The 19,109-nt window shown below is 45.3% G+C and overlaps 1 protein-coding gene and 1 long non-coding RNA gene across 9 annotated transcripts in view; one reads left to right on the forward strand and one right to left on the reverse strand.

Moving 5' to 3' along the window:
• Window positions 1-16,294, forward strand: part of TMEM108 (transmembrane protein 108) — a 167,433-nt gene extending 151,139 nt beyond the window's left edge. For all 7 annotated transcript variants that reach the window (XM_026094037.2, XM_026094034.2, XM_026094035.2 and 4 more), the window contains 3 exons: window positions 4,274-5,389; window positions 14,367-14,521; window positions 15,955-16,294. In XM_026094037.2, coding sequence (XP_025949822.2) covers window positions 4,274-5,389; window positions 14,367-14,521; window positions 15,955-16,077 — 1,394 coding nt within the window. In that variant the 3' untranslated portion in view covers window positions 16,078-16,294. The remainder of the gene's footprint in view (window positions 1-4,273; window positions 5,390-14,366; window positions 14,522-15,954) is intronic.
• LOC112979665 (uncharacterized) overlaps window positions 1-19,109 on the reverse strand; it is a 74,402-nt gene that overhangs the window by 25,583 nt on the left and 29,710 nt on the right. For both annotated transcript variants that reach the window (XR_010387677.1, XR_010387675.1), the window contains one exon: window positions 13,285-13,357. This is a non-coding gene — a long non-coding RNA (uncharacterized LOC112979665). The remainder of the gene's footprint in view (window positions 1-13,284; window positions 13,358-19,109) is intronic.

Here is a 19,109-nt window from a genome sequence, read left to right on the forward strand (position 1 = left end):
TCAAAGAAGGCTGCTGGGGAACAAATCCCTTCACATTTCTGATTAGGAGGAAGAAAAATATTCCTGACCCCAACTTTTCTGAGACTTGATAGGGACATTGGCTCCAGTCTTTAAAAACATTGCTCCTTCATTTTCTTTCCTTACAAAACTGTACACACCACGTCTGGACCTGTCCTTTGAGCGTACCATGGGAAAGAGCACTGCAGTGAGATCCTGTTGAGATTTGAACCATTGCACCATGTCGTCAGGAAGAGTTTTTATGGCTAAATGCACATCAGTCTGCTATGTTTCATCCTTGAGTTAATTCATTTTGTACTTAACATTCAAGTCTTGGTGCAGTATGCAAGAACACGGGATGACACAGTTCGCACCACTGAGACATCAGGTCAATCAGCATTTTCATTAGGGTTGAATGGTTTTAATGTAGTCATAAAATTAGACTCCAAAAGCAGGGATTTGACATACAGCATTTAAAAGTCAAACCAGTTTGACCCTTTCTGAGCATGAACTCCTACAGCTTAGAAGTGGCCCCTTATGAAAAGGCTTAATGGTGTTAACTGACCCTTGAAAATATAATTAATTATTATTATTTGCTGTAATGTACTTACATCAGTCTGTATGGCCATTATGGCACCATACAGCAGCAGACAGTCCTTGCCCCAAAGGGCTCCTGTTGTAAATAAGGTCAGTCCTTGGAGTCTCGTGCAGCCCAGCCTGAAGGATTTTGGCAAAGAGCTGCAGGACTGGCCTTTGAACTTAATAAGAACATCTGCTGTGTCCCATACATCTGGGCTATTGTCACTTCGGCCATGACAACTTTAGGCCCAAAAGGTTTCTTTTCAGTGGTAATCTGATTCTAGGTAAGCTGGGGCCCTGGGGGCCGTCAGCGTCGTACCCTTTGCACAGTGCAGGTGCATTTGGGAAGCAGAGAGAGGTGGAGAAGGGAAGACTTTTGAAGGGGTTGGTTAAATCCATTTCTGTGATGAATGTTTCCTGCATCTTAGTAGGGGAATTCAGAAAATCATTTTCCCAGGTTTAGGTCAAAATTCCGCAACAGGGGAGCCTAATATCAGGTCCCTTAATGAGAGTCTCGCTTAGTACAACATTGCATACCCTCCCGTGACACAAAAGTCGGGGGGAGCTCTGGGCAACCAGGCTGCTGCGAACCCAGCCAGAACATCCCCAGGTGTCCCTGGATGGATGGTGCACAGCATCTGAAAATACTGATTCCAACTTTTACTTTTGCTTTCCAGTTGGCCGTTGATCAGTTATAAAGCCAATTAATTCTACTTAAAAGGGCCAGCAAAGCCCGCTGTGAAGTCTGTATTACCAGCTGGTTTTCCCAAAATATACGGCACGGGCTATTTTGACAATGATCTACTAAGCTGAATATTTTGTAAGTATTCAGGGACATGGGTTAGCTCTGGTTGTCTCTGAAAGAGTTACTGTGGTCAGTTAAACCAGTAAAAAAGAAGTCCTAAGAAGCTGTGTCTGTGGGGCCACAATAGCTCTGCAGAGGCTGTTGAAGGGGGAGCTAGCAGATGTGCAAAATCTGACTAGCACATCCTGAGAGAGGAAAGGGTTGTGGGGGTTATTGTTTATTGTCAAATAAATGACTTATGACATAATATTTTTAGAATAGTTATTAATACTTTACAACCCATCTCAAGGTACTGGCTAAATCTATATGGCTTCTAGTGTCTGATGTGTGGTGACCTGCTACCACAACAGGCTGCCCCAGAGAGATTATAAATCTTTATAGTTGCTAGCTTCTGATTTATTATTATTTGAAGCAGTAAAGGTGGATATTTGGGAGGTTTTTAGCCAAAGATCATGGTTCCTAACCCCAGGGCATAATTTGCAGAAGAGCTGGCAACTTCCGCATTCCTTAAGGAATATCCCGGAGAAAAACATTAATCCAACGGAGATGTTTTTCTGTGCATGGTGTGGGAGAAAAGTAGTTACACAAACAATATCTGAAAATTTTAGCAGGCATTGCAATCATTATAATCTACTATCTCATCTGCCAGTGCACTTTATCTTGTGTGCTCACAACAGCAAGCCTAAAGTTTCCTGAAACATTATCTCCACATACCAAATCCAAAATAAATCTTCATCCTTTCCTCTTTGAATTTGTTCTCTAGCAGCAACTTGTCTTGGCATGGAATATTAGCCATATGGACACTAGAATATCTGCTTTGACCTTGACCTCAGAATAAGTGCTGCCAAAATGTGAAGATAACTCCTGCACTTTGTTCCCAAGAGCGATGCTGCAAGAATGTAGCATGATGTACAGAATGCATTTTTCTCTTTGACTAGGTGTTCTGCTAAGAGCATATCATCTGCAGATGGCTAGGAATTGGAAGCGAGGTCTCAGACCATGGTTTGTTTGGAAGAGATACTTACTTTATTTCAGAAATAAAAAAGAGCTAATTTTATTATCAGTCACTGGCAAGTGCATTGCTTATAACTGGCTCTCACTACATTATCGAGTCAATGTTTTGATCTGGATACTCTGCAGAGGAACAGGAGGCTGCTGGGGACAAGAGGAGATGAATTTTGCTGGTGGCAGACTTCTGCGCTCTTCTGGTTCAGCAATGATGGTTAGTGTCAAAGCACAGCGCTTAGCTGGATAAGAGGAATAAGTACTACTCCTTTGGTCAGCTTGTGCTTTATGTAGTATATTGCTTGCAAGTGGATGTGGATGATGCACAGGACTCTGAATAAACTCACTTCACGGCATTTGCATCACACCAACCTGCAACAGAGCCTTAGGACTCAATGGACACCTAATCAGAGATCTTCTTTGATTTTCACAAGTCCCGTTCTTCCATTTTCTGCTGGTGCCCATACCAAATATTCCCAAGTAAGTTAGAGCTAAATGGCCTAACAGCACTTGCAGAGAAAGCTGGCAAGGCTGGGAGGGGGAGGAGGGTGGCGAAGGGGGCAGGAAGATACCCCACAATCTCGGCTGGCAGGCAATCGTTACGCAACTGGGAGTCCTGCCGTTCTGATGAGCTGGGCTCCCAGATTTGTTTGGGCTGCAGCGTCTTTCACCTTGAGATCGCTGGTTGAAATTCGCACCAGCACAGCACGGATGGTGCCAGCTGACGCTGTTCAGTGGACTGTGCAGGATGGACTCGTTCCATGTGCTTCCTAGCGGGCAGAGGGCCACATTGCAGTTGACAGCTTCAGCATATGGAAATGGTGACGTCTGATTGATGTGGTCCCTGCAGGTCGCAGTAACTCAGGGCATATTAGCCCTGCGTCCTGGGGAGGCTTATGCTATTGCAGCTGCCCAGGTCCATTATCTGGACTATGAATAAATGGAAGAATTGATGTTCACAGTAGTGTGAATCTGGCACATCATGAGATGATGTGTACTGCAGTTGGAGGCGAGAGGCAAACTTCGCAGAATCAAATCCCACAGCACATGTAGGCGCAGTACAGGATACAAACAAACATTTGTATGTGAGTGTGAAAGGGCAGTTGTGTTAGATCGGATTGGAGTCCTAATAATCACATGATTTTTAAAAATGGTTACGATGATAGCTACATTTTCTTACTCATTTTTAACATTCACAGATTTTCTATATTTCATACTGTAAACAAGAGACAAAATTTTCCAAAGTTGCTAAATAGAAAGCAGCACTAGAACCTAGGCAGCCCCCTTGTCTAAAATCCCTCACCGGCCCTATCTCTTGGTCAATGACAAATTTTGACGTAATTTTCAGCAAGGGCTGAGCAACTGCTCTCTTGAAAAACACATTGCTTAATGGCATCCAAAACTGGAGACAGCCAAAAGTAGGATTTCGCAGCCAAAAGAATGAACAGGCTAAGGTTTCCCACAATGATATAGATACTTATCTGGAGGCCTCCTGGCCAAAACCAAAATGAAAATGTGTTTTTTTGCATCTACCACTACGGAACAGGGTGCTTTGTAGCTTGTACAGGGAGATCAGTGTGTGGTACTTCAAAGCACTTTCCTGAATCCATACTGCAAGGTCCCGTCTCCTTTTACTGTGGTGCAGCTTTCCCATTCCCACCTCGCTGCTCCCACAGCCCCAGCAGACTCTCTTTTCTCGTGCTGCTTTCCTGGAGAAGCCGACAAACCAGGGCACAAGCTCTTCCTCCACGAAAGGTGTTCCCTCCTGCCAGCTGTGCCGCCTTGGCTCGAGGAAGTAAGGCAGCAACGGAGAGCGGAGTGCTGCGACTCCCAGCCTGCCGGTACCCACCTCGCCTCTCACTCTCGCTCTCTGCTTTTTCCCTCCAGGTGTTCTACTGATCTTGGCACTGACAGAAGAGCTGGTGTTTTCTGTTCAGGTACTGTCTCCCACTGTATCCTCCTCTCAGGGCTTCCTGATGGACACTACCACTGTCACAGCCATGGGGACAACACCTCGTCACAAAGACCGTCGCCCGACGCAGCCTGCTCCCGCATCTGCTCGCACGGTTCCCCATCCCGCTAGCCTGACGGAGAAAACGGCCCCGTCCGCTGGCCAAAAGCAAGCAAGCGGCCGTCATGCTGGCGAAAAGGAAAGGTATCATTTGTACAACCAGAGTGCTTTGTACTCAGGACAGACTCGCCCCATGGGGAAAATATTCCCAGATTTCAAAGGGAACTTCACAGAGCCTTCAGAGCCTTACCTGAAGACGGCCCTGCACTCCCCCTTCCCCACCCTGAGCAGCCCTTTCACAGACCACCCGTTTCCCTCCCCAACTGCGACTTCCAGAGATCCCGCTGGCACGGGGCTGGCAAGAACTACGCACCCGGCCCCTGCTCCCCCCAGCAGCACCTCGGGAGGCCTTAGGAAAGCAGAGCGTGGGGATGGGACGGAGCCGGTTGTGCAGAAAGCAGATTTTGCCACCACAACTGCTGGACCATCGACTAATCCTGAAGCAGTGTCGGTGCCTTTTGACCGTCCCCACTATGATATATGGGATATGCTGAGCAAAAACAGCTCTTGGGTAACCTTGAACCTCAGTACAAATGTCCCGTTGTTTGCTGGCCCTGGAACTGCAACAGCAGCAGCAGGTCACTCGGTTCAGACCAGTTTCGATGTCAACGTCTCCTCTCCGGCAGCGGGCAACCCCAGGGGAGCTGCCCCGACGCAGCACAGCGCGGTGACTAACGCCACTGTGTTTGGCAGCGCTCTCTCCGCAGCACCCGTCACCAGGTTGTCCAGCTCCATTTCCACAGCTGGCTCCACTGCAACCGGCAACTTCCTAAACAGACTGGTTCCTGCCGGGACCTGGAAACCTGGGGTGCCGGGAAACATCTCCCATGTCACTGAGGGGGACAAGCCCCAGCACAGAGCAACCATCTGTCTCAGCAAGATGGACATTGCCTGGATCATCCTGGCTATCAGCGTACCTATATCCTCATGTTGTAAGTTAATTACCGCTTTTTTTTTCCTTTCTTTCTTTCTCTCTTTCCTTAAAGTACAGATTTTAGCCCCATGATTCAAGGACTAGATGGAGACCTAACAATGGCAAGGCAGCTTGAGATAGATGAGAAACAATCACTAGACAGGTAACACATTTACTGACCAAAATGCTTAGGATTAACAGCCTCCAGGACTATAACATTGACACTCAAAGCACACTTGCTCTGTTGCTATTAGAAATCCCTTAGCTGTTCTGGGCTGTCCATTTGACGATATAAGACAAAGGCTGAACAACTCTGGAAGGCAAAGCAGCTTTACTTCAAAATTTTTAAGCAAGTAGCCAACAAATTACACAACTCTGCAATCTAGGAACTGCTATATTCCAACCTTGCACTGGATTAAAAAAAAAAAAAACACGCTGCTAACCCCTGAAGAATAATGATAATTTTAATAGCTAATGCCTTAGAGAACACTAGTTTTCCGGTACTGTAAAATATTTTATTGCAGGCAGTTTGTGAACTTTTTGATTTTGAAGTCTCATCATTCTGATAACCAAATTGCTGTTTTCCTTTATTTTAATTCTGAGTCTGACTTTACAGCTACCTAGAGAAAAAGAAGAATTTGAAATTTTTTGATTTTCAGTCAACAGAAAGCAGCCACCTGCAGGACCAGTACAAGTTAGGTTTACAGAGCTGGCTTAGGATCTCATGATTTGACTCCATTGCAAAAAAAAGGTGATTGAATTATGAGAAAACTTGTGAGTGGACACTGGGGTATCCCTTGCCCAACGTGAGACAGTATATTATTCTCTGTTGTTTCACTCTGCAGAGCCAAGAAGAAGCCACTAAATAGGTTATGGGGTGTGATTATACTGGTCTGTCTGGAGTGCAAATAGTAATGGCATGAAACAAGAACATAAACATTTGCCAGCCATTGCTGTCTGAGGAAGACTAAAAGGGTAGCAGCCAACACTATCGAGTATTAACCCCGTTAGGTACAGCCATGAACTATATTGAGGACCAGGTTAGGTGAGTTGTCTGAGCCAGCTGAACAGCTTACTCGTGCCAAAGGGTGTTGCTCTCTTCTGCTCTCTCCAAGGCTCAGCTTTGCGATCCTGCCCCTTTCCTTCTGCCTGGTCCTAACCTGACACCTCTGTGAGCCAGTTCAGACCAATAAACTGGTCCTGAAATATTCAGTTTGTTCCTTGCTATTTTTCTGTCCACATAGTGAGCTGAATCAGCTCCCCATGGGGTCAGATAGGCACGAGATGTGGAGTGGGTGAGGTGCGGGAATCCACACCTGGGAGGGGAGCAGGACTAACCCTTTTCTCAGCTGCGGACTATGAGACTGGCTTAGCAGCTCTGTTAGACGTGCACCTCTAGGACCATCCGTTCCACTACTGCCAACTTGGGTAAAACCACTAGTGAAATCAAAGCTTAAATCTATAAGACTGACAAACAAAATAAAGTGAAAGCAAAGCACAAGTGTATGCACATGTGCTTTCACATACTTCTGTGAAAGATGGAGAGGAGAAACTAGGGTATACCAAGCACAACATGATGATAAGAAGCAATATTTGATGATGTGATGAACAAAAATCTTGCCTATGAACCAGCAGAAATACCAGATCAATCAATTTCTTCCAAGCATTATGTTTAGAATTGGTGTTCAGAGAGAAAGCTGATCTGGACAGTATGTGCCCAAATACAAAATGCAAAATATAATACCATAAAACACAAACATATGAAGCATACCCAGTGTGTAAATTTGTGTATGTCTTTTCCTGCAGTGTGCCATATGTGACCAATAACTAGCGATAATAATAATAATAAATAATAATATTAATAATATAAAGAGTCCTTTGGCAGGACTTCTAGCCCATTATACATTAGGATTTAAACTTAGCTTCTTATCTTACGTCTCATAACAGAATGGATTCATAAGACTGTGTCTATTTTATTTCTTTGTGTTTGTAAGCTGCACTTTAAAAAAGGCAAGTGTTATTTTGAAAATTACCTATACCAGCTCTGATACAACTGAATGTTTTTATGATTCAGATATCTAGGTCCTGTTTTCAGGACCAGATTTCGGAGGATGGTCTTCAGTGGGACTCTCCTTTTAAAATCTGTGGATCCTCATTTCAGAGTTGAAATGAATGGCAGATAGACATTTAAATGTTTTGTGTGTCCGGCTGAAGTTGTATTGGCATAGTTTATCGCTATAAAAGAACAACAATCAATTCTACAAACCTAAAGCATTTTTACCCAGGCATGCATGTGTCAACATAGGAGGGTACAACCAGAGAAATGGTAGTCTTAACTGACAGAATGAAACCAGTGGAAAAGAGAGTCCAGACCAACACAGAGTCGCTGTTGAAAACCGTGCACAGACTCCTAAGGAGCTTTTGAAAATTTTACCCTGCGAGCGTCTCCAAAATGGTAGCCTGTGTCAAACAGCTTGATCCGGGCTGCGCTGGCCACAGGGATGCTCGGAGGCCTTCGGTCTCCAGGGTTTGCCCGTCCAGCGGCAGATTTCGCCCCTTTTTTTCCCTGAAAAGTCAGGTTTCACCCGTGCGCGAGGGCTGCCGCATGCTCCTGGCCGGCGCGCGAAGGGGATTGCCGCCACCTTCCGGACACGGGCGGAGGAGGACGCGAGGCCCAGCAGTGGCAGCCACCTACCCCTTCTGGTTGTGGTGGAGAGGCTGGTGTTAAGAGACAGATGACGAATACAGCCACTGAGATATTCTGGGGGCATCTTAAGGGATGAACGTGTGTTTCGTGGGGAGCTTTGGGCACAGGCTGATCGAGACACTGTCCTGCTCCCGCCTTGGGATGCAGGACAGTATCTTGAAAAGTATCTTGTTAAATACCTCTGGTGCCTTTGGAGGGAACAAGCCATGGAGGAAGTCACTGAGGACTTCTGTGGTGAGAGGTGATTGCTGCCATTGAGGGGCAGGACCCTCCTGTACGCTGCCCCGGGCCACAGGCTGGCGTGTTCAGGGAAGCTGGCCAGACCCATGGAGATGTCTGCTGAGACACCATCCTGTAAGAAAGGCCAAGCGCCCTGCGCCGGGCGGGGGGAGAGGCAGACCAGGGCAGCCCTGAGGCAGGGAAGTTACAAATGAGCGACAGGGAAAGTCGGCGTGGAGAGGAAACTGGAGCCTCTGCACAGCTGCAGAGACGCAGGAGTATCACTAGCTTGGCCCCCTCCTCCTAATGAGAAGCATGCTCCCGAGCCGGCTCGGAGACGCCTCTGCTGTTCCCAGAGCCTCAAGGCATTTTAATTTCAGTGGTAGGGGAGAGTCATCCCTGCAGCCCTTGGTGCCGTATCCCCACTGGAAGAGCTGCCCAGGCTGCAGAGCTCCTCCCCGTGGAGGAAAGCCCCTGCAGGGGCTGCTCAGCAGCCTGGCTGCGGCCCGGGGGTTTGCTCCCCGCTATAAGTAGGAAGCTGCAGAGGGTTTGTTCAGTCTCGCTTTGCCCTGGCATATGAGCCACCTTGCTCCTGCACTCAGACTGTCACCAAAAACTAGTCCCTGTCCACATCCAGATCAGCATGGTGGCCTGCCCCAGGTGGCCCAGCGACCAGCCGGGCTAGGGGCACAGCTCCACGCCTAGGGCACTGGCTTTCGGAGCTCACCTCCTGAAATAAGAGATGGGATTTGGCTTCTCAGTCCCTACAGTACATCTTTTTTGAGGATACCTAAGTTTCTGAGTCCCACCGAAATCCCTTAAAGTTCTAGCCAGACAAATAGTACTTCGATGTTTGAGTAGGAATGCCCCCACCACATCTGCTACATGGATTTGGGGAAATCATTTCACCTTTTGGTGGAATTCCATTTCATGGTATAAATACTGCGGGTAATGCTGCTTACTCCATCTGAGAGCTACAGAAATGAAGGATTCTGTATCATTACGTTCCCAGAAAAGCAAAGTAGTATATAACACTGATATCTGTATTTTCTGCCTGTCATGATTCCAGTTGGTTTTGTGATGTCCTTCAGGCAGCCTTGAACATTTTGTGTGTATGTTTGTGTGCCTGTCTCACATACCCTGCTGCAATGCAGAACAAGACACACTGTGAACTCATTTTAAAACTCACAGGCCTGGTCCTTGGGTTCCCAGTACGTACAGTCCTGTAAGTATAGAATTACATGATAAAATGGTAAAGAATAGAACGTTGCAAATCAGATGCCCAGAAATCAATTCATTTAGTCAGTTCTGCTGACATTAGACAATGCGAGAGGGAGGCCGAGTGTCCAAATGGAAACGTCAGCAGAACTCAAAGAATAAATGAAGAATTGCCTTGGACCTCACCCCACCTAGCTCATATTTCACAGGCTGGGACACTTTCCAAAATTATCTCACTCACTTTCCCAGTCAAAAAACCTGGGTATGTTTGTTTCCTGGTCTGAGAGCGATCCCAAGCCCTGAGTCCAATCTCCAGGTGTGAACTCAAACCGAGCTTGAGAGGAGGTTGCTGTCTCCAGATGTTAAGCAGCTGTGGTCAATAACAAAATGCACTGTGGTACCGATAATAGAGCGAAGGTTGTACAAATATAGACAGCCCAGGAAACAGACACAGTGAGGCTTGCTTGACACTACCTATTCTTCAGTCTCACCATGGTGTTTAACGATCCCACTAAATGAGGAAGGTGGAAAGAAATATGGATAAAATACTATTTTACTCATTGAGGTAAAGGTTCTCTAGCAACTTAGTTTATATTATGATCTACAAGCACAGGGAGAAGTAAATTTTGATTTCCCTAGTATCCTTCAGTCTTAATTTTTCCTGACTTTTAAGTGCTTGCAACTTTCAAGTTTGTTAACATCATGTTTTATGTGGGAGCTAAGAGGGGGATATATAGAAATATAAGAATAGTAAAATATTTAAGTAAGCTTGAAAGAATAGACAGAAGACTATCAAATAAGTGTAGGGTCTCATGAGTAAGTCTCATTACTCCACATTTATGAGACCAGTATTGAATAATCCTGGTGGTTTGTATTTTTAAAAAGTTTGGAAGATTAGAAAGGATTCAGAGAAGAGACATGGGAATGATTTAAGAGTTCAGAAATCCAACTTAAATCCACTTTTGTAGTTATGAAGTAGTATTATGTAGTCCAAGAAGAGGCTCAAGCCCAATATATGGGACATATTTCTGACAGTGTAATGGAGGGCTTAATAAAACAAGAATGACAAAAACAGTTTGAGGAAGCGACAGCTGAGGCTGGATTCAGACTAGGACAATGTGACCATGTCCCTGTGATGGAAATTAAGTATTGAAACAACTTTTTTGGGGAATGGGATGGAAATCCAGTCACTCCAAGTCATTAAACCAAGCTGGATGTTTTCCTATGAGATGTGCTGTACTTTAGCTAGAACTTATGCACAGGAACCAAAATTACCAGGTGAAACTCTCTGGTTGTGCAGGTGTTGTGCAGGTAAGAGCAGATGATCAGCATGTTTCTGCCAGCCTGGAAATCTGTGAATCTGAGAGAATCCCATTTCTCCTGTTTGTGGGGTGTATTATGTCTTGTTTCATAGATGGGGGAACAGATAATGCTGACGTAATTTGTTGCAGGGCCAGGAAGAAGCCAGTGCCAGAATTGGAGTTCATCGGTAGTTCTTAGCCCCTGAATTTGTGCATTGAAATTTCTTCTTCCAGAATAGTAGCAGGTCAATGAATAAGTATTAGAAGTGCTTCTGAACTATCTGAATCTCTAATGTCTACAAAATTGCAAAGACTCGTGCTATTTCCTAACATGTATGGTAATCCTTGTGTGGGGAGCTTCCAGCTGACCCAGGGACATCGCTAAAATGTCCTTCTCCTGGTGCTCAGTATTAGCTTTAAAATGGAACAGTGGAAGGGAAAAGTCAGTTTAGTTTTCCCAACTCCCATGAAGGATCCAGGTGAACATTTGAAGGAGAAGAGTTAGTCCTTATTCTGTCCAAAGGACAGAGATGTGTCCAGTGGACACATCTCTGAAACAAATGTGATCCTGCAGCATTAAGCAACAGCACTTCTCTGCCTTACAAGGCCATCACATAATATAATGGGAAAGAGAAGAGGGGAATTGCAGGTAGGGTTTCTCTGTTCAGCTCTGTTGTAGTTATTGCTGTTTCAAAACCCTTCCAAACCGTCTCTGCTCTCTGGGTATTTCATCCACCAAATGTGTCCTAGGTGACCGTCACAACTGCCTGTAATTCCAATGATGGGAGTGAATGCTGTCTAAGGATGTACCTAGATCTCTACCTTGTCCCTAGGATTGTTCTGTGAGTGAGCGGTCCTATTCTTAGCTACATTAATTTCACTAAAATATGCCAATAAAGTCTTCTTAGTTATTTAATACAAGAAAGAGAGGGAATGCCCTCATTCCAGCCCTGCTGTCTCCCCTCTCCCTCTTAAATGAGGTCTCCTCTGCTTTGATCAAGGCATCTTATGAAGACAGCCTCCTGCTAAAATGTGTTGTACTTGATTTTTTGAGGACGCTCAGGAATTCATGCTCCACAGTCTTCCATCCGTTTGCTCATTTGTGCACTGAGGTCGCAGGCCAAGAGCATAATTAATGGAGAAGAGCATTACTGCCTCACAGCAAAGAGAGCTGCACGTGACAGGCCCTGTTCCTGGTGAAAAAGCAGAGACCTCCCTCTGCTCAGTGTCACAAGCTTTTCAGCACCCAAAACCCAAATCCATTACTTCACTGACAGCAGCCACAGTATTTTCCAAGCTGTAAAACCTGGGGATTTCAAAATATTTGCACAGAGATCGAGTCAGCTTTACCAGGGCTCCTGTATCTTCAGGCTACTTCAGCAATGTTATCAGCTTGCTGCTGGCGTACCGAAAAGCTCGGAGGGCTACTCGCCCTACCCCTGCTCTCCTAGTACAGCCCGAAGACGGGGAGGACTAAATGCATGTCCTGCTTCACTTGCTAACCTTAACACGCCCGCAGGCCAGGTTGGCGACCTCAGGTGGGTACCAGTCTCCCGGGCCTGAGCGACGTAAGGGGCAGTGCTGCAGCCCGTGGCGAGGATCGGCGCTTCCCCGGGCAGGGCGGCTTGGCTGGCTCACCGGCACGAGCTGCACCGTCAGCCCGCCAGAAGGTTAATGCTGATGGAAAGGCTGAAGCAAGATGAGTCTAAGACTGGGTAACAGTAAGTTTGATGATGGCCTACTTTTTGAAATGTGTGGGAATGGTGCAGGAGATTTTCCATTAGTTTCATAAGAAGATTTATAGTATGAACTCACCTTTTCCTTTGAGTGAGACATAAAATGCCTGAACTCGAACCCATTAACAATTTGTCTTAGTAGCTTATTTTAAATAGAGCTCTAGCCTGCACTTTTGTATTGCCGTCTTATGTGAATAGATGGGATGTGAAATTAGATCCATGGCATATGGGTAGTTGCAGTGTTTGTCAAAACATACAAAGCAGCTTTGACCTCTCTGCTGTCTTTTCTTCCCTCTAGGCTATAACTCTAATAAATTAATTTTGGCCGTAACTGAGGAAATAATATATTTTGCTGCTTCATGAACATTTTCTCTCTTCTTTCCTGTCATGAGGGGTTTAGAAATTATGTAGTGAATTTACAGCAGGGCATTCCTTATTTCATGCGTGCAAATCAAAGTAAGTACATATCCAGCTACCTGTCTGTCAGTACAAATCAGGTAGATTACGGGCACAAATGTTCAATTAATTCCACAAGTATAAAATAAGCACACAAAGCGTGTGCCTTACTCCACTGAATAAAGCCTAAGCCTCAAATTCTGCCTGAGCAAGGACCAGTGGGAGCAGTTGGTTCGTTCCAGTGGGTTTGGCTAGCTTTCATAAAATTGCCAAGATTACAAATCTGAACTGGAACAGAGATGACTAAACTGAAAGCGATTCCAGAAAGTACACTCACCCATCCCTGTGTCCAGCCAGCCTGCTGTGGAAGCATTATTCTAGCATCACTGCGATCAGCGGGTATCTGTGACCTGAAGACCAAACAGACAGTTAAATCAACAATTTTCACTTTCTGGTCACATAGTTTTGCCTAACTGCTCTACTTTAAGCTCAAGTATTTCAGCCCTCAGAAGCTAAAATGTGTTCCACGGCTATGAGAAAAAGGCAACCCAGACACCACCAATGCCCAGGCAAGCGCAGGGAACAGATTATGCTCCAGCCATCTTATCAGTAGACCCCATATCCTGATATAGGTGATACAGACAGACAAAAAAAAATCCCAGTTCTGGGCTGACCTGGGGGAGGATGTTTTCTGAAGGCCAGTAACACTAGCCTGGAAAATGTAAGCTACACAAAAAGGCGCCAGAGAGGCTCCCTGGTTCCACCTCAGGTCTCCCCTGCCGAGGAGCCTGTCTGTCCCCACGGCCAGTCTCTCATGTTATGGAGCATGGCCACAAAATACTGAAAAGCCAAGCTATGTATGTGAGGTGGCAGGGACAAGAGTCAGAGCAATTTAGAGAAGAAAGTTTTGGTACTGAAGGTGTACAGCTAAGGTATTTATGAATCTGATATTTGAGGCTAGGATAGGTATCTCTCACTGCCCATTTGCTAACGTGCTTATCACTGCAGGGTCCGAACACACTAGGAGAAGATCTGCATAGTGGCCTCCTTTGCATCTCTGTGAAGTGTCCTCCGTCCTAGAGGGTCTATGAATCCCTGCTTAGGGATTAAAATAATATCCAGTTATGACACCAAAGCCTTTTCATGAGCAGGGTGGCTTTGTCTTGAAGATTATGAACTTACATCAAAAAGAAAATAAGAACTGCATATCCTGCCAAGCCCAAAGCTTCATCTGCTTGGCCCAGATTCTGATTTAATTGTGTGGTTTTGTTGACTGAGAGTTAAGTGCTAACTCAGAGTTAACTGTATGAATGAAGGTCGCCAGCACTCTCCTTAGGTAACTTAAAAAACAAATCCGTGTAACTGATGAATCCTTATTGAAAGGAAATAACCAATTTCTTGACATGTTTCTATTGACAGCAGTTCTGCTGACAGTCTGCTGCATGAGGAGGAAGAAAAAGACATCTAACCCAGAAAACAATTTGAGCTATTGGAATAACGCTATTACCATGGACTACTTCAACAGGCATGCTGTAGAGTTACCGAGAGAGATCCAGTCTCTGGAGACTTCAGAGGTACCTCACTTGCATAACTAGTGTCTGAAAAATTTAACTGAAACCATGCTGGGAGAAAGGGAGAGGAAAAAAGTATTAATAAAGCCTTGAAATCCCTATGCATGTTCAGGGAAACAACTTTTCAAGAAGGACCCACTCACACAAGTGTATTATGAGATGCAATAAATATGTCACCAGAAACTGGCTGTCATCCTATTCCCAGGCTTTGCAGTTATGCTCTATGCTGCTGTGTGCTCCTGGGCCGAGACTTCAGCAGTAACTACCACTAGGTGAATTTTTTTCCCCAGTTTCTCTTCGTTTGAGCCTGTAGCCAATGTCTAGCCCTACCACGAACGAGTAGGAGCACTCTTTGGCCAATCTGTTACTGACAGTCAGTCCTTCTAAGCTCTCCAGTGTGCATGTCCCACATTGCATTATATAGTGGGGGTAGTGGCAATTAATGATGTAAAGAAAATTTGTGCACTCATGTCTCAGGAGCTGCCTGTAGCTTCTCAAATAATCGTTTAGGGAGTAAGTGTTCCCAGTACATAAAAAATCAGAACATCAGCCTGTGTGTAGTACTGGTGTACACTGGCCTTTACTCAAGGCTTCTGACTGATTTGGTGGGATAATTCATATATGGGCAGGTGATCCTACTGATAGAAATGTTGTATTATCTGGCCTCAAAGACAGAGAAGAGTAATTTGACTTAGTTCAAAGGTATCTAGAAATTAGAAACAGTGGACAGTTTGGGCTGAAGCTAAAAAGATTTTCAAGAGAGCTAGCTCATCAGCTAGCCGATGAACTCATCTCTGGTTAAATTACAAAAATTTGTGTTCAGAAAGAAGCCTTTGAGAAGTGACTAGACTACCACCCACAAGCACCTCATTAATTCCACTTTCCTGGCAATCATTTAGCTCAGGCTAAAGTATGATTCTGGTTTAGACTTACCCAGAAATAGTTTTCAAATTATTGCACTATTTGCATGTGGGATAGTCTCCAAAAGCTGTCACTTGAGTCATTTAAAACTGATCAGCACATTACTGAACTGGGACATTTCTCCGTTAGCTTGGAACCATATATTTGGCTTTCTGCCCTTAAAAAGAAGCTGAAAATGCACCTTGGAGGAGTCAGACCTGGCTGACAGGCAGCAAATTGTTGCTACAGTGGACTTTGGGGTTCCCAGTTTGAGAAAAAATCAGCCTGATTATCAGAGGAACTCTTCACTCACAGCTCCGACTGCCTTTGGCTAACTTGCCAAAGTTCCTGAACAGCTCCTGAACTGGGGCACCCAAAAATTCACGCAGTTTCTGAGCATTGGGACCATATGTCCAAGTGGTTAAAAAAAACAGTCCATTTTTCACAAGCATTTGCACAGCAGCGGGCTGCCCTGTGTACTCGCAGAGGGTGATGGGATGGGGAGTACTCATGCTGTTTTTCTCTCTTTCTCCTAGGACCACCTCTCCGAGCCACGCTCCCCAGCCAACGGCGATTACCGAGACAGTGGTATGGTCCTCGTAAACCCCTTCTGTCAAGAAACTCTATTTGTAGGACATGAGCAAGTGTCTGAAATATGACCCCATAGCTGCCCTTGTATTGCAGTTTCCTCTTGACTGTCTCCAAATTATAAATAAATATATATATTATAAATATAACCTTTGTGTAACCCTGAACTACAAGAAATGTTTTCAGCTTTTTTTCCCCCTGAGAATTGTCAACCTCTTTTTTATAAGTGTGGTAAAACTTTACAGAACAAACTGTGGCTTTATAAAATAAAGGTATTTCTAAGCAAAACACCTGTCAAATGGGTTATTTTTCCTCACTGTCATTTACAATCTGCTGCTAAATATACTTGATTGGTAGGAATAGTCACTGAGGCTGCTTTCAGTGCAGGCAGTGTGTGTTTGGTACAGCATCCTGCAATGGCTTCGGAGCAGTCTGAAGTTGCATGACCTCTCTCAGCCTGGCGCTGAGTGTTCCCACTCAGTGACCATCCCTTACCTACGCTTCTTTTATTGTGAAATTACTTAGGTCACTCCTTTACTTTCGACTGTCAAGCTACAATGCCAGTCAGACCAGACGGGCTCAATTGCCCGTAGCAGTCCCTACGGCTCACGTGCCAGGTGTGTATCCTCTGCGTGACTCCAGCACTGCCTGAGTGCTGACTGATAGGAGCCTTCACGTGTCTCCCTCCCAGTTAAGCCCAACTGGGATCCTCAAACTCTGTGGGGGGAGACCAGGGGGGCAAGCTACAGAGGCAGTGGGGTGGTCACTGTGCTCCAAACAAACCCAAGGCACCCATGGGGTCCAGGACCACAGAAGACATGGGCAAACCTGTCCAGGTAGTCATGTTGCTCAAGACTCTTTTAGATATTAGCTTGCTAAGACTTAGACAGGAGTCCTAGCTTCCAGTTCCTGCTCCAGCAGTGTCTTACAGGAGGAAGGACCAGAATGACCTCCTTTTTTTCCTGAGTGAAGGTCTTAACCATTATGCTTTGGACTCACAGCTGCTCAGCTCCAGCCCAATGAGTCCTGAATTATTTCCTGCAGAGTGAACAGCCTCAACAGAAGGGACATAGTGTCCCCTTCAAAGGAGCAGAAATCTCTCTTCAATTTATTAGAGGAGCTTGAAATCTGATGGTTAGAAACTTCCACCGTATATGCTTAGACTGCTAGTGCCTTTGAATCCAGACTCCTTACGGTCCCTCTCTTTTCTAAGACTTTCCTTCCTACCTTAGGAATGAAAACAGTGTTTCAGAGCAAAATGGTGTTTCAGTGCTACACAGCTAAGTGCTAGATTGCATGCTGTAATGGTATTATGGGAACAGTAGGGGTGAATGAAGCTTAAATGATGGATTGAAAATAGGCTCTTACAAGTAGAGAATATCATGGAACATGGAGTGGCTTTGCCTAAACTGATGTTCTCTCTTTGAGTAACCCAGAACGGTTATTGTGGGACCAATTTTCAGTTTTGCTTCTGAGATTGCCTGTTCTGTGATGTTCACCAACTGAAACAGCCTTTGTCCTCTGAGGTCTCTCCTTGGTGAGGAGCAGGCAATGAGACAGCAGGGGCTTCACTCGCGCGCTCCAGCTGGCTGCTTCATGCCACTGGCTGCTCAGGTTTATTGGCTGTTTGCATAAAAGGGAAGCTGCAGCGAGGCAGGGTTAGCATAGCATCATTAAACATATGCCTTGTTCGAGGTGAGCTGTGTCTGATAACAGAAAAGGCAATTACGATCATGGCACATCTGGTCCAGCTGTTCCCACCTGCAGAAATGTCCCAGTGGCTGCAGGTAGTTGGAGTAACCTGAAAACTTTACTACCTGGTACCTATAATCTGATGGAGATGTGGCCACCCTGGGGCTGGGGGGCCACAAAGGCATCTTCACCCTGTCTCTCTCCCTGTCCCACACACGCGCTTCGGCACCAATCTGAATCCAAGCCACAGGCTTCCTAAAACTAAAAAAATGTAACATTACGGTGGATCTTTTAGATTTTTGATTTTCTGTTCTGAATCAAAGAGTAACGCACTACTTCCCTATGAGGTGACTAGGGTAGCTGTTAAGATGTGGCTGTATGTGGACATGGATGAGCACTTTGGGAATACATCTTTTCACAGTGGGATAAAAGCTATGCAATATGTTACCTGTGGTCCTCATGGTCGAACACGAAAGAGCCTCCTAGAAAATGCTGTTTTACTTAAAGGGTAAAAACTTCCTGAGAGTCTTGCCAAGAGAAGACAATCACATGAGAGCCCTCATCTTCTGATTCTGTGTACTTTAACAGGGAGGTAAAAAGGGAGAATGACATGACAAAGAGCTAAATTCAGTTCCTTTGGAAAGAAATTGGTATTTTTACCTGTTCTTTTCTGTACATGGTTTTGCAAGGCATATTTCTCTTTTACTTGAGACGGAGCAAATATACTGAAAATGTTATGTAAGAAATACTGGAGGACTCCTCTCATGTAGCCAGTATGGTTTGCTTGGTAATCTAAATCCAGGATGCCTAGAAATCAACTGAAAACATTTGCAAAGCTGTGAGATGCCGCAGCATTCCCAGGCTTCACATGAACGGGAAATGGCACCCTGACTGTAGTCAGTCTCCCAGTCCTCAGGCTTAAAAACAAGCAAGCCCAACTCCATCCACAAGCCCAGCTGCCAGGATTAGGCACACCTGTAAGAAAGGAACTGCTGATTCTAGTCCGTCTTACCACAGACTCATCTGATCGCCCATATACAAACCGACACCACATTAGGTCAGTGCCCAACATCAGCACGTTACAGACATGCCTGCAAAGATGCTCACGTGTTAATCCTGAACCAGGGCAATTCTAACATCAGAGCTGTGAAGGGCCTGTTGACCTATGTGTAGCCATGTAGAAAAAACCATGTCATCCATCTACAGCGGCACAACTAGCACTGCATAGCAAGTATCCCACCGTATCATGTCCTCACCTGCTCATACACATACGAATTACCCACTTGCTTACTAGTCACTAAAGAGGACTGACATAAAAAGAAGAGTAGAGAGAAACTCCCCCACCCCCTGCAATAAGGGGGCTCGGGAACTGTTTCACTCTGCTCTCCCAGCTGGGTACTGCTGCTTGGTC

The sequence above is a fragment of the Dromaius novaehollandiae genome, chromosome 2, assembly GCF_036370855.1.
Source record: "Dromaius novaehollandiae isolate bDroNov1 chromosome 2, bDroNov1.hap1, whole genome shotgun sequence".
Classification (NCBI taxonomy): Eukaryota; Metazoa; Chordata; class Aves; order Casuariiformes; family Dromaiidae; genus Dromaius; species Dromaius novaehollandiae.